At 37.8% G+C, this 22,406-nt stretch overlaps 2 protein-coding genes across 2 annotated transcripts; one reads left to right on the top strand and one right to left on the bottom strand.

Annotated features, from left to right (window-relative positions):
* The first annotated feature begins 975 nt into the window (after nucleotides 1-975).
* Nucleotides 976-5,916, top strand: LOC109788391 (non-specific lipid transfer protein GPI-anchored 2). The gene is made up of 4 exons (XM_020347103.3): nucleotides 976-1,619; nucleotides 4,009-4,065; nucleotides 4,512-4,562; nucleotides 5,581-5,916. The coding sequence occupies exons 1-4, from the start codon at nucleotides 1,247-1,249 to the stop codon at nucleotides 5,709-5,711; spliced, it is 612 nt and encodes a 203-aa protein (XP_020202692.1). The 5' UTR covers nucleotides 976-1,246; the 3' UTR covers nucleotides 5,712-5,916.
* Nucleotides 5,917-17,951: 12,035 nt separating this feature from the next.
* On the bottom strand, nucleotides 17,952-18,869 carry LOC145954912 (uncharacterized). The gene has a single exon (XM_083069599.1). It carries the CDS (start codon nucleotides 18,867-18,869, stop codon nucleotides 17,952-17,954), a length of 918 nt encoding a protein of 305 aa, XP_082925725.1.
* Between the last annotated feature and the right edge of the window lie 3,537 nt (nucleotides 18,870-22,406).

The following is a 22,406-nucleotide window of genomic DNA, read 5'->3' as shown; positions in this document are numbered from 1 at the left end:
ATCCAACACATTTACAAATTATTTTAAAAATATATTTTTATTCTTAATTATAAGAAAAAAAATACGTATTTTTATTATAAATATAGACAAATTTTAACTACTTTAACTTTATTTAATTATATATTTTTTAAAAATATTAATTTTTAATATACGACTTTTCAATTATATTATTTTTTTTAACATTTATAATAATGATACTTAAAAAAATATTATGAAATTAATAAAATTTAATGTAGAGAATTAATTTTAGTGCGTGGAAAATTAATTTTTATAATAAAAAATATATGAGTATATCATACTTATTAGTGATAAAATAAAGTTATATTATGAATAATATTTTTAATTTGAAGGAATGGCCGCTTTATTCAGAGTTCATTTTGAGAGAGGATTATTGGAAGCAATTCAGTATAAAAATGAGTGGGAACATTACAATTTTAACTTTTTAAATATAATTAATGTTCTAAAAGGGAAAGTATTCATTTCATAGATACTTTCTTCCGTGTAATATTTTCTATTATAAAACTTAAGAGAATTGAGCTTAACTAATGTAAGACGTGTGACCTCATAACTAATGAAATAAACTTTGAATAACTTAATGATAAGCTAGTTAAAATAATTATAAATTATAATTAATTTTAAAAAAAAGTTATAAAAAACAATGATACAGAGACAAATACTAATGATGGTATTAAGAAAACAAGCAACATATAATTAATTAAAAATAAAATATTTGTTATATAGAATATGAAAGTACTGATATTTAGTACTTGTGAAAAAATAATTAAAATGATCTAATACTCCAAAAACATATCTTAACTCTTAAGGACTTTTGTTGGTAAGATTTCTAAAACATATAGACAATAATAGCGGCTATGTTCAAACCATTCTCATTACTCAGTTGTGGAAATAGCTTATAACTTTAGCCGGTTTTGGGAACAAGTAATGGACTACTTTAATTTTCAGAGAATAGGAGTTGCATTACTAAGAAAGAGATAGAGACGGTGCACAAATAGAGTTGGTTAGTTGTTATATTCATTAAATTCAGCCACCAAAAGTTAGGGGCTACATTTCCAAAATGAAGACCCTCTATAATTCTATAACTATAACTTACCTATCTTCACATGCCCAAATTAATTAACCCACTCAATTTCACACTTACACTCCCTCCCCTCACCACCATCTTAAAACACAAATTTTAGAACACCAAAATAGATAAGATCACAACACCACCACCACCAAGATCCTAATGGCTGCATCCACTACCACCACCAGAGTGATGATTGTTGTTACCCTAGTCCTCACATTGGCATGTTGTGCCACATCTGCTCCATCTCCGGCGCCGGAAACTGCTGCGGCTCCGACACCGGAGAGCAATGGATGCTTGATGGCACTAACAAATATGTCAGATTGCTTGACCTATGTGGAAGATGGAAGCAAGCAGGCCAAGCCTGACAAAGGGTGCTGTCCTGAGTTGGCAGGGTTGATTGATAGCAACCCCATTTGCTTGTGTGAGCTGCTTGGCAAACCTGAGTCTATTGGCATCAAGATTGATTTGAACAAAGCCCTCAAACTCCCTTCTGTTTGTGGAGTCTCCACTCCCCCTGTTAGCACTTGCTCAGGTAAACTTCAACATCTTCATGTTTCTTGGCTTAGTTTCATGAATTTGTTGTTAATTATAAGTTGAAACATATTTTGAACTTGTGGATATCATGGGAAATAATCAATCCTCAATACTATACTCTTTGCTTAAGGTGAAGATAGATTTTGCTTGAACCAAATGTTGACACTCAAATTTATAGCCTTTAACTAAAGATTGGTGATGCTGAAAGGAGTAGATTTGAATCTTTTTATATGATGTATATAGCTCATTAATTTTGTATTGTGTTTTTTTTTTAGTAGATTTAAATCTATGAAAGATTGAAGTCTTGGATAAGTTAAGAAACTTGATAGTAGTATATCTGTAGATCCGATAAGTTAGGTGTGGTGTTGCATAAAATATTATTTAGTAATAAACATTTTGTGCATTAATGTGCACCGTCTCTCCAGCGGTGTGACCCTGTGTGGCTAGGAATACGAGGAAGTTCAAATTGAACATGTGATATTACTACATAATTTTTAAATGGTTCATAAATTTAAATACTCTTTTCATTTTATAATTAATGTATTAAAAAAAGTCCTTAATTTTTTAATACAGTATTAATTATTATTATTTTATTTATATTTTTAATAATATTATATACAAAGTAAATTTTGTGTTACATTCTAATCATAAGATTAGTTTTATAAAATTATTATATTTATATTATTATTTTTTTTATGTAAAATAATTTCAGATTGATTAGTTTTTTTATGAGATTGAAAGAACTAGTATTAGAGTACCTTTTATTTTAGCAGCATGAATTTTGTTTCATGTCAAATATTTATCCTAAAGGAAATGAAACTATTTTTGAGCTAAAGTTTGCAAGCTGATCTTCACCCATGAGACTAATGAAGTGGACTAGTGCAGGGACCGCTTAGTTTTTCCTTTTTAATTATTTATTTAAATCAAAATAAATTTAATTATATTTTTATTGTTGTTTTAATACAAATACTGGAATAAGCAAGGTCAGGAACAAACAACACAAAAAAAAAAAACAACACAAAAAAAAAACAAGGTCAGGAACTGATTTATGTTTAAGCAAGGTCAGAGATTCAAATCCTGCCTTGTGTATGCAGTCACGTTAAATTTTGGGGCCAGCTATCCCACCTTTTGAGGTGCCTCCAACCCAGCGAGGAGACTAATCACTACTATCGGCGATAAATACTACAGGGATGAACCAAAAAAATACTGGAATACCAACTATATTATATTTTCAAATCTTAATTAATGCTACTTAATTTACATAATGAATTTAACATTCATTTCTACTAGGTGTTAATGTCCAGCTCAGAAGTAGGAGTAGGTTGTTTGTGTATGATACCCATATTGACAATAAATGTACTGTGGAACTACCATAGTCACCACCTAACTATAACAACACTGTTGTCATTTAGTACTGTGGGATCCATGATAACTGTGACAACAACTCCAATTACTTTATTTGTTCTTTGTTAATGTCAATTGTTTTTTTTTCCCCAACGTATTATATTTATATAATTTTTTATCTTTTATTTTTAAATTACTATTTTGATTTTTTTTATATAATTAGTTTAAATTAGTCACTCAATTATTAAATAATTCAATTTAATTTCTTAATTTTTAAAGTGATATTGTTATTTTCATCCAATTGAATTAAATTATGTTGGTTGTTTATACATTTGGTGAGTAGACATTTCTTTTGTTAATGTACAAGTAATTCTTCTTAGTTAAACAAAAAGACATAGCATGATTTAAAAAATTATGAGTTTAATTTTTTTATATTACATTTGGATATATGAATGAATTACTTGAATTGAATAAAATTCATGCATCAAGAAATTACGCACAATTTATGAAAAATATGTAAGAAAAAAAAATAAAAAATTACAATAATGATATTTATTTATGCATGTTACTCCAACCTTCATCAATAAGTGGACATTAATGATTCTAAAACTTCATTTGTTTTCATTAAACAAAATACAAAAAAAAATTCATTTGTTTTCAAACTAGTTAATTAATTAATTAATATATATTGATTTGAGTGGTACTAAATTGAGTCCTTTTCAATAAGATATCTCGTTCGGTTTTATATATGAAGAAGTGGTCTTGAAACTTTATTAAAGATAATTTAACAAAATTTTAAACAAAGATTAATATACTCCTAATTAATAACATAATTAAATTAATTAATAATAATTATGAGATTCAATCTAAGCAATTAAAGGATTAAAATAGATGTTAATTGAGTTAAGTTTGATCTTTATTGTTATTACTATAATTAATGATAATATTAATTAAAAACTATTTAATTAATGGTAGTAATGAACAAAGTAAATTCCTTGAATATGCATATTGGAAACTATTTTTAATTTCTTGTTATTGGACAGCTGTGGGAGTCCCTGTGTCCTTGCCTCCATCACTGAGTGAAGGTCCTGCTTCATCAAGTAAGTGATCCACCACTTTATTATTTTGCATCCCATTCATTTTATATTTCATATTTCATTCTAATATGAAAAAAAAAAACATTTTAAATCCATTTCAATAATTTTCTTTAACATCTAGTTCCTCCCCTCCTCTCTCCCACAAATCATTGTTCATTATAATTTTAAAAAAACTGTACAGAGCTTAATTACACTTTTTGTCTATAAAGTTTTACAATTTTATAAATTTTTCCCTCAAAAAAGTCTTATGTGAATTATGCTCCCTCATAGTTGTGACAATTTTATACACAAGGACAAAAATTATTATTTTACAAGTTATGCAAAATTAGTAAACAATTTTTTGAAGATAAAATTTACAAGATTGTAAAATATTCAATTTTATCGAATATTAATTCCTTTCAAACTACTTTATGTCATACTAAATTTTATTTGTCAAAAATATAATGAAGGTATCGCACCAGGAGCCTCTAGTCCTTCAAATACAAATGCTCCTAGTCCTGGTACGTCATTGGAAATTTTGCATCTTATTATTTCAATACTTATGTACGTGTAGAGGAAATGTATCATATGAATATGTGAAATAGGTTAATTAGATCTTACAAATAAAATGTAGCCAAAATTAGATTTAAGTCAAATCATATCCACATATTGTTATATGATAAAAATCAACTCTCACCCACATTAATTTTCACTACATAAACACAAATATGCAGTTACTTAAGTGTTTTTAGTATATTTTTTTTTTAATACATCGTTTCATCATAATTTTTTTAAAAGATTTTTTAATTAAATTCTCAAACTAAATTTTTTAAATTAAATCCTTTATCTTTTTTTTTTTATATATTTTTTATTTAATCCCTAAAATTAGAAATATGTTTATAATTTATAAAATTTACAAAAAAATTCTTGATACATATTATAATGATGATGATCATAATAATAATAATAACAATAATAATAATAATAATAATTTAGTTTTGCAAATATGTAAATATTAAGAATATTATATGAAATTTCGTGAATAAATTTTTAACTACAAAGGCTAAATTATAAAAATGTAAAAAGATTAAAGACTTAATTATGCATATTTTAGCTTAGAAACCTAATTGAAAATTTCATAGATCACATGATATATTAAACTTTTTTTAATAATAAAAAGTAAAATTTTACTTCAATAATACACATTATAAATATAAATCATATTTATTTATTTTTTAAATCAATTTATATATGTCAAATTAATGTTATTTTTTTTAACCGTTAGTCTAATAGTTAGGTGAGGAGGGATTGAAGTAGTTAGAAATATGAAGACCTATGTTCAATCTCATTGTGACTATCTTTGTAATCTTTCCTATCTTAAAAAAAAAAAAACTAACATTTTTTTCCTTGAAAACTAAATTTTAAATTATTATAGGATAGTAGATTAGTAGTATTTGTTGTAATTGAAGATCTTTCAAATAGTTATAGAAATTGAACCCATCTATAAAATTGTTTATTGTATAATACAAAATGATGCAGGTGGTCCAGGTCCTTCTGAGGCAGCTTCTGCCAACCCTTCTGACAACAAAAATGGAGCTTTAAGCTTTCAAGCTTCTTCTATGAATTTCATTTTTGGCCTCTCCACTCTCTTTGTCTCCCTATTCTTCTGATTTTACACATTTATTTTCTGTGTCATTATTTTAGTGAATCTTTTATTTCCTCATTATTTCTCTATGTTGTGAGCTACTATGACTAAAGCTTTTGTTGTAATTTGATGCACCATTCCAATTATTGTTGTCATTATTAGTAGTGAATTACGACACACTTTAATTAGGACCTTCTTTGCTTGCATTATTACGCAGATCGACTTTTTCATTTTTTGGTTTTGTATTTGTTGTTTTTCTTTTCAAGTAAATAATAATGCCCTATTCCAATATGACAAAATAAACTGAATCCCTTTGAAAGAATTAATTTTAAACCCTTGATCGTGATTAAGGTGCGAGTCTAAATTAATTTTGGACACAGATTTTGTATATAATTATTTATTTATTTATTATGGAAGAGTATTTTTCGTCAAAGAGACAATTAGTTTGTAAAGTGTGGGTAATTGTCAAAGATATCAGCGGATTTAAATCATCAATGGATTAACATTTTATAAACACGCATTTGAAATGCCTACGAATGTTCATCTTTTTTATCTACAATTTCTTGAAAATTCGATTGCATCTATACAAACGAAAATTTACATATTTCTATGCATTAAATTAAGAAGTAAGAATTCTTATCTTTTTGGTTCAACATAATTTTATTGATTTTCAACGATAAACCAAACATACACGAAGAAGTAGTTCCTAATTTTATAAGATATAAGAACAAATAGATCATATATTGGGCGGAGACAGGAATTTTAATTATTTAGGGTGGGTGGGGATATAAAAAACTATGACTTAGAAAAGAATATTAATTTTTCATATGCACGACATCATTGACATGCGAAAGAAATTTAACATATAACTAATATTTTCTTATCACCAATATATATATATATATATATATATATATAAAAGGAAGGTTATAATAACACTAGTGTAACTTTTATTAAGTATTACATCGTTCAATAATTTTATATTAAATGTGAATTTTGTAAATCCAATCGTTAGATTGAAAGTTCTTTACTCTTAAATTATATATACAAAATTTTATATTAATCCAAGATAATTTGACACTTCATTTTTATAGAACAAAATTGACGTTATATATTTATTTTATTTTTATATTAATTCAATATGATTTCACATTTAATATAAAGTTATTGAGTGTAACTAATATTATTATAATCTTTCTCTCTCTCTATATATAATTCTATTGAGCATAATTAAGAGATACTAATTGATAAATGCAGCTAGCACAACAACTCCCAATGATTACTAGGAAAAAAAAAGTACCCCTAAAAAATAGCATCTCTTATTAGGGATGGCAACGGGGCGGGCGGGTACGGGTTTCATGATACCCGTCCCCGCGAGCCAAACCCATCCCGTCCACGTACCCGTACCCGTCGAGCATGTGATTTTCATCCTCATTCCCGTCCCCGTCGAGTATCGGGTATACCCGTACCCGTACCCGTACCCGTCAAAATTTTTATTTTTATTTTTATTTTAAAAAAATATAATATTTTTAAATTATTTTTTAATTATATTATAATTATAATTAGGTTATTTCTCTATCTCATATTATAATAAATAATCACACATAAAAAAATATTAAAATTCTTTAATATAATTAAATTGAAAGTAGATATTAAATTAAAAATTGGAATGAGGACGGGTATGGGTACGGGCACGGGGCGGGTAAGTACATACCCGTACCCGTACCCGTACCCGATTTAATATATCGGGTTTTACCCGTACCTGTACCCGTACTCGGTCAAACCGGGTATTCCCCGTCAAAGTCGGGACGGGTTCAGGTATTACCCGCGGGAACGGGTATATTTGCCATCCCTATCTATTATCCTTTAAATGGAGATAAAACTTGTAAAATATCATACCAACATCAAAGTACCCCTAAAAAATTAGAAAAAATATATAGCATCTCTTATCCTTTAAATAGGGATAAAACTTGTAAAATATCATACCAACATCAACGTTTGTCATCTCTTTATAATAAAAAAGTTAAAATACTTTTTTAATATATATATATATTCACTTACTCTATCTTTCACTCAATTTTTATAGTTTAAAATAGATATTTTAAGTTCTTATATTTCATATATATATATATATATATATATCTTTTTTTGTCTCTGTACTAATAATTTTTAAAAAAAAAAATTAGTTCAAATCATTAATTATTTTTTTTTTAATGTTTTGTTTTGCGTTAGTGTGATAGATATCTCAATTTTGTAAGAGTAAAAAAAATGTCTCAATAAGAGCATCGTATGTAAAGGTATAAAAGAGACATAAAATATCGAGATGTCTAGTTTGAAACGACCGCAACAAAATAAATTTGACATAAGATACATAATAACATAATATTAAATTAATACTTCTATCACATTAAATAAAATAGGCAACATTACAAAAAGAATTAACGACAAGGATTAAAAGAATTAAAAAAAATTACAAGTATAAAGAATTAAAAGATCTAAATTATTATAGAGCTTAAAAAGATTTTAAAAAATAAATATAAAGACTAAAAATGTCTATTTTAAACTATAGGAGCTAAAAGGTAAAATAAATGAAATTAAAAAAACTCAAAAATATTTTAACCTAATAAAAATGTAATGTTTCAACAATATCAATGAAAATCAACATGCAAGATTTAACAACTAATTTTAGAATATAAAAATATATAACAAGAATAAACACATACTATCACTTTTGAAGTTGTGCTTGTTTTTTTTCAAAGTCAAAATCATCGGTAAAATTTTTAATAATATTTTATTGGCTAAAAATCTATTTTGGTCCCTTATAATAATTATTTGTTTCAATTTAGTCTCACTTTAATTTTTGGTTTCAATTTGGTCCCAAATAAAAATTGATTTCAATTTGGTCCCTAATAAATTAATTGATTTCAATTTGGGACTTCCGTCCAAATTATTTAAACGGAGTTAACTGTTGGCTACGTGGATGCCACGTAGATGCATAGGTGGATACCACGTGAATGCCATTTTTTTTAAAACACCTGGAACTAGAACGGCCCGTTCTGAAACCAGAACGGGCTGTTCTGGTTGCACTTTTGATGTGTTAATTTTACATCCGGAATGGCCCGTTCCAGGTGCAAAATTAACACACTAAAAGTGCAACCAAAACAGGGCGTTCTGGTTTCAGAACGGGACGTTCTGGTTCTAGACTGCTAAACATAAACGATCAATGATTATAGTTCATGGTTGTGAATCATGGAAGGAAAAAGACCCAAGGTACAAAACATTTCAAACACTGAATTTGGTAATATTGTCAATGGAAATTGATAACTTCAATTGCTAAACAGTTAGGCTATACGGTGTATTATTAAGGACAATGCAATGTATCACTAAAGACAATGGTAGCATATTTTATTTCATTTTAAACTGGAGTGAACCACTTACTACCAAATTGACACTATACAGTAAAGGATGAAATGACATGGTATTTTTCCTTGAAGTCATTAACGATGTACCCCAACAACAAAAATCTGTTCTTAAAGAGGTAGAACCTGAAGTAAAGGAAGAGGATACACAGGACTAACATTTCACCACACAACCATATACAGGGACAGATCTAAGTTAATCATAGTAGGGGCACTTGCCCTCACTAAAATTTTTTTCATTCTTTTTTTTTATATATAAAATATTAATAATTTTATAAAATATATATTATTAACTATTTTAATTATGTTGTTATATCTAATATAATAAATATCAAAATTTTAAGAATTTAATTGTTAAATTAAAAAGTTTTTCATGTATAGATCTGTTCCGGCCAAGGGGTGCACTAGGGTCTCTTCCTAGGTTAAGCCTCAAAGCTAGAGCATTCAAAAGTGTACTCTGCCTTCTCAACTCTAGGGTTTTTTCCTAGTTTACGGGCTTCATGGGCCCCGAGAATGTAGGGATTTCCTTAACCGTTTTGATCTGGCTAAGATTTGGTGAGGGACAGTGGGACCTTGCCCTTGCTATCGGGTAGTCCCTGTATGCAAAGGTTGTGTCGATCGCTGACTGACTATACATGTACTGAGGGTACAGTCGGGTATTGGCCGAGTCGGTTTGGTAGGCGGAAGGGGTCGGAAATAGACCGACCAGGTTAAGCAGAGAAACCAAGTCGGATAATAACCGAACCACTCTTAGGGGTGGTCGGCTAGAGCTACAGTTGGCCTGGTATATGTAGGAGGCAGGTCGGAATCCGACCTGGACCGTACACTAGCCCTCCAGTGCTGAGCCTATTAGGCGGAAGGGCTTTGGTAGACAGGGGGTCGGCTTAGCCATGGCCGACATGTCCCTCGTGGAGGCTCCTAGTCGGATTCCATCCCGGACCGTACACTAGCCCTCCAGCCTTGAGCGTGCAAGGCGAGAAGGCTTATCCTCAGCCGATACATACAGTCGGATTCTTATTAAGCACACTTTTATGACTAAGGCAAGGAACGGGCCGAGAGAGTTCACGGACTCGTTATCTCAATTCGTTGCTCCTTGGGCTCTGGTAGGGGACGTCTTTTCAACTTACCCATGAAGAGACACATATTTATTGCGCAGCAGCGGTTGCAGGGTGATAAATGATGATGCTGCCACGTGGCAGCGTCCATTAATAAAGCTGGAATGGTGGGGCCCCTTATGGCCAGGGGTTGCGGCTTCCACGCGCTTAGTGACCCTTGGGTTTTGACTCTTCACATGCGGCCCCTCATCCCTATAAATATGGGTTGTCTGCCTAACTTTACATTTCTTTCTTACTCTTTTTCGCGCCTCTTTACCTCTGGTGGTTTCCCTCTCCGTCGTAATCCACGGTGGTTCGCGGTGGTTCTGAACTGTGTTTAGGGTGGGTGAAGTTGGAGTGTGAACCCTTAGGTACGCGTATCTATTCTAATTTCTAGTAGTTTTTTCTTGCACACCCTCGAGTTGTAGGTTAAGTTAGTCTTATTTAATCAAATGGCTACCATAAATTATGGGGAATCATACAAATGGGTTAGGGATGATGTGTTAAAAAGTGATTCTTCAATAAACTCATGGGCCGCCATGGACAACTTTCGTAGAGAGCATGTGGTATGCTGTGAGGGTGATGACATGGTTGTTTGTGAACCATGTGTAGACAAAGAGCCTGTGTGCCTCAGGTCCTCCTCAGTTGAGCGCTTTACTTTCTGTTATACAACCCTAATTTCCAAGATCAAAGTGAGGTGGCCCTTGACCGAGTGTGAGAAAGGAGTGCTCAAATCGTTGAACGTAGCCGCCACCCAATTTCATCCCAATAGTTGGGCTTTCGTTCAAGGATTCGAGATTTTATGCGAGGGACTCGGCATAAGGCCGACTTCTGATAAATTTTTTTATTTCTTTGAGATTCGAGTGACCAAATGTAGCAGCTAGGTGTCGGTTAGTGGTGTTGTAGGTCGGGGAATACTATCGTTGTTCCAATCGTCCTATAAGGATTTCAAAAAATCGTACTTCTGGATTCGGTGTACGCTGGGGAACGAGAGCCTACTCGAGGGATATCCGTTATACTGGAATGAGAAACCTGTGTCTTTTGGAGGGCTAGATGCCGAGACAATGTCGGAGGACGACCGAGCCGATGTTAGGAAACTTGAGGATCTGAAAACCATTTTCAACACTGCCAAACTCTTAAATTTAGAAAATAAGCCTAGTGAACTGAAAATCTACATAGGTAATCGGTCCCTCGCCGATCGCCTCATGAATTGTTTTCTTCCTGTAATTTCCATGTGTTTTTTGACTAATGTTTATTGTGTGTTGATGTAGAGAATATGGCTAGCATGAGCAATCGGGAATTGAGAAAGTTGTGGAAGTTGCAAGAGGCTTCAAAGGATGTCGGTGTAGGCGTGGTCGGCGAAAAGGCGAGAGATGCTGAAGGCTTGCGCCAAAAGGGAGTGGTTGGCGAGACCTCACATAAGCATCGCCGGGAGACCGAGGCGCCTATTACCCTCGTGAATCTGGAGACTGAGATCGGGGGAGATGAGATCGAGAAAGACGCTGGGGTTCAATTAGCCGAACGAACCATAAGTATGTGCATTGGGGAGAATTGGGAGCCCATCGACCATGGGACCGAGCAGGGGAAAACCTTGTCCTTTTGGGATGAGAAGTTCAACCATTCCTCGCACATCCATCACACGGATTTGCTTGACGGAGACAAAGGCGATCTAGAGAAAATGAGCGCCTTTTCAATTGCGAAGGGGGTTGAGTCTCTGACCAACCGGCTTTCTGCTTTGTCTCTCGTCAATGAAGATAAGATTCGTGGAATGGCACGAGAGATCAAGCTACAAGGGAAGCAGATCTGTTCCCTTGAGAAGAGCGTGAAGAAAGGCAAGGCAGATCTCTAGTGGGTGACGTCCGAGCGAGATAGATTGCTCGAGGGCCTACGTGTCTTTGATGACGAAAGGAATACTTGGGTTGCCAAGAAATTGACCTTGGATAAGAAGTTGGAAGAGATCCGACTGGCCCGAGATAAGAGTGCCGATGCGGCTCAAGTCTTCGAGAACGAGCTAACTTTAGAGAAGGCAAAAGTTGAAAAGCTGCAGGTCGACCTTCATGCCGCAAAAATGGACTCGCTGAAGAAGTTCGTGCAAGGCTTTGACGCTGCCACTAGCCAAGTAAAGTTTCTTCATGCTGACATCGACCTTGGAGGCCTTGGCTACTTCAAGGAGATTGTGGATGGCGAGCTTGTAGATCCCCCTGAAGATGATTGAACCTGTTCTTAGAAACCTTTGCCTTCCTTTATGCTTTATGATTTCTGTTGTGGTGCCTTACAAACTTTGTCGTACTATTTTGGGATGTTTATGAAGTATGTTTTCTTTTTCTTTATTCTGGATTGTTATTATCGCCCAACTTCCGATTTCGAGAACCAATGAAAATATTCTAATTTAAAAGTGGGTTTTTGAACTCGAACAGAGTGGAAAATTTTCTAAGTTAAAAAGTAAGAAATTGACCAATCCAATCGCCTAAATTCCAACTCAAACATAGAGTGGAAAATATTCTAAGTTAAAAAGTAAGAAATTGACCAACCCAATCGCCTAAATTCCGACTCAAACATGGAGTGGAAAATTTTGCTGAGATAAAAAGTAAGATTTGATCAATCCAATCGCCTAAATTCTGACTCAAACATTGAGTGGAAAATTTTCTAAGTTAAAAAGTAAGATTTGACCAAACCAATCGGCCAAATTCCGACTCGAACATAGAGTGGAAAATTTTCTAAGTTAAAAAGTAAGAAATTGACCAATCCAATCGCCTAAATTCTGACTCAAACATAGAGTGGAAAATTTTCTAAGTTAAAAAGTAAAATTTGACCAAACCAATCGCCCAAATTCCGACTCAAACATAGAGTGGAAAATTTTCTAAGTTAAAAAGTAAGATTTGACCAAACCAATCGCCCAAATTCCGACTCAAACATAGAGTGAAAAATTTTCTAAGTTAAAGTAATCGTCCAAATTCCGAGTAAGAAGAAGAATAAATTATTCTAAGTTGATTCGAAGGTTTTGAACCATGAGGGATCGGCCAAATTTCGATTATCGTCTCAAAAAACCAAAAAGATTCCAATTTAAAATTGAAGTTTTTGAATCATAAGGAATCAGCCAAATTTCAATCGTAATTTCCAAGGAACCAAAAAGATTCTGAGTTCAAATTTGAAGGTTTTGAACCATAAGGAATCGGCCAAATTCCGATTGCGATCTCCAAGAAACCAACAAGATTCTAAGTTCAAATTTGGTTTTTGAATTAGGTCTCGCCCTAATGCTGAGTATGAAAGATAATAAATATATGTAAACTTTTCTAAGTTAAAAAAAAACAATCACCCTAATGCCGAGTAGGAAGGAAGAAATAGAAAATTCCAAGCTAAAAGTCACGTTTGAATCAAGCGATTGCCTACATGCCGAGTCAAAACTTCGTGCAGAAAATTTTTTTCAAATCGGTCATACGCCGACTTAATGTGATGAATGGAAATTTTGAGTTAAAATTAAATTTGGCAAAGCCAATCACCTATATTCCGACTCGTAAAAAAATAAGTGGAAAATATTCTGTTAAAAAATTATATTTTGGTAAAACCGGTCAGTCAATTTCCGAGCCACTATGGTGATTTCCAGAATTGCGACTAAGGACATGTGAGAAAATTCACCAAGTTAAAAAGCTTCAAATAGAGTAGTCGCTCAAATTCCGACTAGGTCACCTTGGGTTGCCGGAATACCCACTGGAGTCGCCGAAATCCTGACTTGAAAAAATCTAAAAATTCACCAAGTTAAAAAGCTTCAATTAGAGTAGTCGGTGGACTTCCGACTCGGTCACCTTGGTCCGCCATAATACCGACTTGAAAAATGTATGAGAGAAATTCATCAAGCCAATGCGTCTAGTGAGTTATTTATACTCGCCCCGTCGGATTTTGACCGATCAATCACGAGTTTGTCTTCGAGTTATTTATACTCGCCCAGTCGGATTTCTACCGAGCAATCACGAGTTTGTCTTCGAGTTATTTATACTCGCCCATTCGGATTTTTATCGAGCAATCACGAGTTTGTCTTCGAGTTATTTATACTCGCCCAGTCGGATTTTTACCAAGCAATCACGAGTTTTTCTTCGAGTTATTTATACTCGCCCAATCGGATTTTGATCGATCAATCACGAGTTTGTCTTTGAGTTATTTATACTCGCCCAGTCAGATTTTGACCGATCAATCACGAGTTTGTCTTCGAGTTATTTATACTCGCCTAGTCAGATTTTTACCGATCAATCACGAGTTTGTCTTCGAGTTATTTATACTCGCCTAGTCGGATTTTTACCGAGCAATCACGAGTTTGTCTTCGAGTTACGAGTTTGTCTTCGAGTTATTTATACTCGCCTAGTTGGATTTTTACCGAGCAATCACGAGTTTGTCTTCGAGTTATTTATACTCGCCCAGTCAGATTTTGACCGATCAATCACGAGTTTGTCTTCGAGTTATTTATACTTGCCCAGTCGGATTTTTACCGATCAATCACGAGTTTGTCTTCGAGTTATTTATACTCGCCCAGTCGGATTTTGACCGATCAATCACGAGTTTGTCTTCGAGTTATTTATACTCGCCCAGTCAAATTTTGACCGATCAATCACGAGTTTTGGTGCCTTTAAAATAACACGTTAGAAATCATAGAAGAAATAATAGGGGATGATATTTATTAAAATTGAGAAATTATTAGTTTGTGGTGCCTCGTTAAAAACCTTCTCAGCAAAAACCCCTCTCATTTTTACGGGGAAAAAATACTGAGTTAGGAAAAGAGTGCACCTAATACAAATGGAAAGACTAGCTATAATAGAAACGCAAGTTTGTAGCGTTCCAAGTTCTCGGTATGTTCCCTCCGTCTAGGGTCCTTAATTGGTAAGCTCCTTTGCCGACCACATCATCAACTTTATAAGGGCCGACCCATTTAGGTGATAATTTGTTCCTCATCTGAGTTAGCTGAGCACGCTTCAAGACGAGGTCTCCTACCACGAAGTCTCTTGGGACGACTTTCGTGTTATACTTGAAAGCTGCCCTTCGCTGCGCTGCTACTTGATTTATCCTTGCTCTCTCTCTCGTTTCTGCGATCAAGTCCAAATTAAATCGTCTTCCCTGTTCGGATTTCTCCTCGGAGAAGCCTGTAGTATGCATTGAGGGTTCTGCGATCTCGATCGGGATCATCGCCTCCGTTCCGTACACTAGGTTGAAAGGGGTGTCTTGGGTCGACGAATGAACGGTTGTGTGGTATGACTATAACACTCGGGTAAGCTCCTCCACCCACGAAGTGCCTGAGTCTTGGACGCGCTTCTTCAATTCGGAGAGTATAACCTTGTTGGCCGACTCCGCTTGGCCATTAGATTGGGGGTGTTCAACGAAAGTGAACGTCATTCGGATGCCGATCTCCCTACAGAAATCACGAACTCGCCTACTCACGAATTGCGTCCCGTTATCCGATACGAGTACTTGGGGAACACCATATCTGCATACCACATTCTTCCATAAAAATGTCCTTACCTTCTCCACCGAAATGGTTGCTACGGGCTCCGCCTCAATCCACTTGCTGAAGTAGTCTACGACCACTATCAAGAACTTCAACTGTCTCACCGCGATCGGGAATGGGCCGAGAATATCAATACCCCACTTGTTGAATGGCCAAGGGGACAAGATTGAATGGAGTCGTTCGGCTGGAGAGTGGTGCGACGTTGTGTGTCTTTGACATCCATCACATTTTTGAACCTAATTGACGCAGTCGTTCCTCAAAGTTGACCAAAAATACCCTGCCCTCGCAACTTTGTATACTAGTGCTCGTCCTCCGATATGACTTCCACACATGCCGCCATGTACTTCATCCATCACTCTCTGTGCTTGCGATGTGGTCAAACATCTCAAAAGGGGAGAGATGAAACCCCTTCGATACAATCTTTCGTTGATGACTACGAACCTGGGTGACTCTCTCTGTATCAGTGATGCCTCCTTCTTATCCTCTGGCAACTCCCCCCGAGTCAAGTATGCAATGTATGGTCTCATCCATGAATCGAGCTCTTCTTGGATGAAAAGAACACTCCCCTTTGGTTCATTAATACTTGGCTGCGCTAAGGTTTCTTGGATAACCGATCGAGTGGCTCCTGGCTTCTTTGTGCTTGCAAGCTTGGAGAGCAGATCGGCCCGCGAATTTTGCTCTCGTGGTACGTGGTTGAGTGTGAACTCTCGGAAATTTTATGATAGGAGTTTGACCTTTTCCAAGTACTTGGCTAATTGAGGATCCTTCGCCTGGAAGGTTCTAGCCACTTGTCCGGTGACCAACTGGGAATCGCTTCTAGCTGACAAGCTCGTCGCCCCCATCTCCTTTGCCAAAACCATTCCTGCCAACAGTGCTTCGTATTCTGCCTGATTATTGCTCACCCTGAACTCGAAGCCTAGTGACTGTTCCAACAATATGCCCCCCGGACCTTCCAAGACAATTCCCGCTCCACTTCCTCCGAGATTTGAAGCACTGTCTACTGATAGAATCCATTGGGTGTCTCCGACACTCCCCGCCTCAATAGGAGGAGTCAGTTCCATCAGGAAGTCGGCCAAAGCTTGAGCCTTGATTGCTCCTCTCGGTTCATACTTGATGGAGAATTCCGATAGCTCAATCGACCATTTCATCATTCTTCCTGCCAGGTCAGGCTTCTGTAAGACTTACCGGATCGGGTGGTCAGTTCGGACTACTACATCATAGCTCTGGAAGTAGTGTCTCAATTTCCTTGCGGTGACTAATATTACAAGAGCCAATTTTTCAATCTTCTGATACCTCGTCTCCGCTCCCTGTAAGACCCTACTCACAAAGTAAATAGGAACTTGAGAAGCCTCCTGCTCTTGTACAAGGGCCGCACTAACTGCTCGGTCGGATGCCGATATGTAGATCAACAAGGGGATGTTCGGACGTGGTTTTGTCATAATCGACAGCAATGCCAGTGACCTTTTTAGTTCCGTGAAAGCTTCTTCGCACTCGGTCGTCCAAGTGAAACGATCATTCTTCTTTAAACATCGAAAAAGCAGTAACGCCTTATCAGCTGCCCTTGACAGGAATCGGGATAGAGAAGCCATTCTTCCCGTAAGTTGCTGGACTTTCTTCACCGTGGATGGACTCCTCATGTTGATGATGGCCGAGCACTTGTCAGGGTTTGCTTCAATGCCACGATGAGTGAGTAGGAAACCGAGGAATTTTCCCGCTTGGACCCCGAAAGAGCATTTTTCGGGATTCAACTTGAGCTGGTACTTGCCGATAGTGTCGAACAACTCCTGCAAGTCGTCAAAATGCCAGTTGACGCTCACCGACTTCACCACCATGTCGTCCACATAGGCTTCCACATTTTGACCTAGTTGATTCACAAGAACCTTGTCCATCAGTCGCTGATAAGTCGCCCCCGCATTCTTTAGACCGAACGACATAAACCTGTAGCAGAAGTTGGCTTGATCTGCTATGAAGGTTGTCTTGTCCTCATATGCTGGATGCATTCGAATCTGATTGTATCCCGAGTAAGCATCCATAAAGCTCAGTAACTCGTACCCCAACGCTCCATCCACCAGGCAGTCTATGTTTGGTAGCGGGTACGAGTCCTTTGGGCAGGCCTTATTCAGGTTAGTGAAATTCGTACACATCCTCCATTTCCCGTTACTCTTGCGCACCATGACTACGTTTGCCAACCAGGTTGGATACTGGATTTCTCGGACATGTCCCACCTTTACCAACTTTTGCGTCTCTTTCGCAATGGCCCTTCACTTTTCTTCGCCGAACTTCCTTCTCTTCTGGATCACCGCCTTCGCACTAGGGTCTATAGCAAGTTTGTGGCACAAGAAATCTGGATCAATGCCAGGCATGTCGCTGGAATGCCATGCAAACGCCGACGCATTTTCTTTTAGAACCCTTACCAACCTCTTTTCGTCCTCGGGGGTTAAAGAAGTACCTATCTTTACATTTCTCCCTTCCATTACCTCCACTTCCTTGACGTCTTCCACGGGGGCGGGTCGGTGATCGAACTGACCCATTCTAGGATCCAGTTCAACGGAATGGATGTGTTTCTCAGCTGGAGCGGTATATAAACGCCTTCTTTCCTTCAGACTGTCCTCGTAACACTTTCGGGCGACCTCTTGATCTACTTTGAGGACTCCGACATCCCCATTCGGCAATGGATATTTCACCTTCAGATGTGATGTTGACACTATGGCTCCCAGTTTGTTTAGTGTAGGCCGGCCGATGAGTATATTGTAGGACGACTGAGCATTCACCACTAAGTATCGGATAGTTATCATTTTCATCTGTGAACCCTGTCCGAAGGTTGTTTCCAAATCGGCGTACCCTCTAGCCATAACCTGGTCTCCCGCAAAACCTACTAGGGTTCCCGTGTAGGGTACTAGTCGGTCATTGGGGATCTTCATTCCCACGAAAGCTTCCCAAAAGAGGATGTCGGCCGAGCTCCCCTGGTCGACCAGAACGCGCTTTACATTATAGCCCATCACTATCGTCGAAATGACGATAGGATCATCCTCGTGATGAGCTACCCCTTCATAGTCGGCATCCGAGAAGGAAATCATGGGTTGGGGTGGTCGGCAGATTTCTGACACGGACAGGACAGACCGGGTGTACCTTTTCCAAGAAGCCGATGTGACTCCTTGTAACATCCCAGCAACCCGCATGTGGATATTGTCCGCTTTGGCCGCAGCCCTCACGGTTTTGCTTCTGGCAATGGCACGCATGCCACCCCAAAACGCGTCCACACAAGGAAGGTATCCACACCCATATATATGGCATGCTTCGTTCTCCTTCCTAACCGATGTGGGACTTCACAATCCACCCCCCTCAAGGGAGTCCAGCGTCCTCACTGGCACACCGGCCCGGGTCCCGGCTCTGATACCAAATGTAACAGCCCAGCAACTCGCATGTGGATATTGTCCGCTTTGGCCGCAGCCCTCACGGTTTTGCTTCTGGCAATGGCACGCATGCCACCCCAAAACGCGTCCACATAAGGAAGGTATCCACACCCATATATATGGCATGCTTCGTTCTCCTTCCTAACCGATGTGGGACTTCACAATCCACCCCCCTCAAGGGAGTCCAGCGCCCTCACTGGCACACCGGTTAGGAAGGAGAACGAAGCATGCCATATATATGGGTGTGGATACCTTCCTTATGTGGACGCGTTTTGGGGTGGCATGCGTGCCATTGCCAGAAGCAAAACCGTGAGGGTTGCGGCCAAAGCGGACAATATCCACATGCGGGTTGCTGGGGTGTTACATTTGGTATCAGAGCTGGGACCCGGGCCGGTGTGCCAGCGAGGGCGCTGGACTCCCTTGAGGGGGGTGGATTGTGAAGTCCCACATCGGTTAGGAAGGAGAACGAAGCATGCCATATATATGGGTGTGGATACCTTCCTTGTGTGGACGCGTTTTGGGGTGGCATGCGTGCCATTGCCAGAAGCAAAACCGTGAGGGCTGTGGCCAAAACGGACAATATCCATATGCGGGTTGCTGGGTTGTTACACTCCTCCTCCTGCAAATCCTCCTACCACTGTGTTGAAATCCCCATGAATTGCTTGCTGATGGACCTCCGATGACTTTGCTGGAGTGTCCTTGGGGGGTTCTCTCTCTATGCTTATCCCTCCTTGTTTCGTCCTGTACACGCTTGTGTCGCCTATCCGATGAGCCTTCTTCCGGTTTTCTTGCCACAAACTTTTTCAGACGTCCCTCCTTGATCAAGCATTTGATCTCTCTTCCAAGGACGAAATAATTTTCCGTAGAATGCCCGTGAGTCCTGTGAAACTCACACTAGTCAGTCTTGAAGGGACCCAACTGGCACTCCGTCGCTGCTGGGAACTCGAACAATGTTGCGCTGTTGACATCATGGAGTATCTGCCTCCTAGGGACGTTGAGCGAAGTAAATTTATCTTCGTTATTGGCTCGTGTCCACTCGCCTCTTGGCCCACCGCCCCGATCGGCCTGCCGGTAATTGCCCTCCTTCATATTATAGTGATCACGTCGCTTATTCCAATCTGAACGCGTTCGAAGATGTTTATTGCTCTCCTTATTGCTACCCCCAGCCTCCTTTCGGCTTTCAGCAGCCCTTTTGTTAATTTGTCCTTCCTCCGTCTTGATGTGACTCAGGGCGAAAGCTCTCACCTCCGACATCGTTTGACAATTCGCTCTTTCTAGCGCGATGTCGAAAGCCCCAGACCTTAAGCCCTTCTGGAACGCGATGACTGCCATCCTTTCATCCAAGGATGCTATCCTCAAGGCGACCTCATTGAACCTTTGCATAAAGTCCTTCAACGACTCCTCCCGCTGCTGCTTGAGATCGAACAAGTCCGATGTGATCGTGGCTTCTTCTTGTTAGCGGTAAACTGTGCCATGAAGAGCCGACTGAAGACATCAAATTCGGTGATGGATCGGTCAGGGAGACCACTAAACCAATCAAAGGCAGCTTTTTTGAGCGTGCTCATGAACAGCTTATAGCGAACTTCCATGCTCCCGCCGCAAATCAGCATTTGTGCTCGGAAGCCCGTCAAGTGCTGACTAGGGTCCTGGGTTCCGTCAAAGGGTTCCACCTGGGGGATACGATGATCTCTCGGGATGATCTTGGCATCTATGGCCTCCGAGAAAGGTTAGAAATCCCTAGGGACCTCCATCATGACATCTTCCTCCGTCGTTCGCGTATTGGATGTTATCATAGCCTGCATCTCATCTGCTCGCCTCCTGATCTCCTCGTTTTCTCTCTGAATAGCCTCCTCCCTTTCCCTGGATCGTGCGTTCTCCTCTCTCAAGCCATTGATTAGCGCCATCATCTCCTCCATGGTAGGGTGTTGTGGGTCACTGTTTGAGCTGCCACCTCTCTCCATGGTAAAGTGCGGGTTCTTCTGTGTTGCTTGGGGCGTAGAAAAAGTTTCACCGTAGCCCCACGGTGGGCGCCAAAATGTTCTGGCCAAGGGGTGCACTAGGGTCTCTTCCTAGGTTAAGCCTCAAAGCTAGAGCATTCAAAAGTGTAATCTGCCTTCTCAACTCTAGGGTTTTTTCCTTTATAGTTTCTTGTTTACGGGCTTCATGGGCCCCGAGAATGTAGGGATTTTCTTAACCGTTTTGATCTGGCTAAGATTTGGTGAGGGACAGTGGGACCTTGCCCTTGCTATCGGGTAGTCCCTGTATGCGAAGGTTGTCTCGGTCGCTGACCGACCATACCTGTACTGAGGGTACAGTCGGGTATTGGCCGAGTCAGTTCTGGTAGGCGGAAGGGGTCAGAAATAGACCAACCAGGTTAAGCAGAGAAACCAAGTTGGATAATAATCGAACCACTCTTAGGGGTGGTCGGCTAGGGCTATAGTTGGCCTAGTATATGTAGGAGGCAGGTCGGAATCCGACCTGGACCGTACACTAGCCCTCCAACGCTGAGCCTATAAGGCGGAAGGGCTTTGTTAGACAGGGGGTCGGCTTAGCCATGGCCGGGCTTAGCCATGGCCGACATGTCCCTCGTGGAGGCTCCTAGTCAGATTCCGTCCCGGACCGTACAAAGATCAAATTTATAAAAATTTTTAAAAAATTAAAAATCATATGATACTTCATTAAATTAATTCAAATTAACATATAAAATATTTTTGTTTTAAATGAATGTAAAAATTTAGAGGACACTAAAAGAAAATAAATTAATAATTTTATTATATTTATCCTATTAATTTTTATCATTTTATTCCTCTAATTTTAAATAAGTTACAAAAAATTATAAAGTGACACTTAAATATTTCTTCAGACAGAAAGAAAAAAAGAAAAAGTTATTACTCTATTTACAAGACAATTGTATTTTATAAAAATAAGTAATTTTAAAATTTTTACCATAAAAAAATATTTTTTAAAATTATTATATTTTTTAATAAAATTAATAAAGAATATTCTATTCTCTGTTTTGGAACGGGTCGTTCTGAATCCAGAGCGGCCGTTCTGAATCTAGAACGACCCTTTCTGATGTACTTTTGGTGCGTTAATTTTGCATCTGGAACGACCCATTTCAGATGCAAAATTAACACACCAAGAGTGCATCCAGAATGGCCCGTTCTGAAACCAGAACGGGCCGTTCTGGTTCCAGGTGTTTTAAAAAAAATTGGCATCCACGTGGCATCCACCTATGCATTTACGTGGCATCCACGTGGCCAACAGTTAACTCCGTTTAAATAATTTGGACGGAAGTCTCAA

Source organism: Cajanus cajan, chromosome 2 (assembly GCF_000230855.2).
Source record: "Cajanus cajan strain Asha chromosome 2, NIPB_CcT2T_4, whole genome shotgun sequence".
Taxonomy (NCBI): Eukaryota; Viridiplantae; Streptophyta; class Magnoliopsida; order Fabales; family Fabaceae; genus Cajanus; species Cajanus cajan.
Note: the sequence above shows the minus strand (reverse complement) of the source record. Positions and strands in the feature narration are given on the sequence as shown.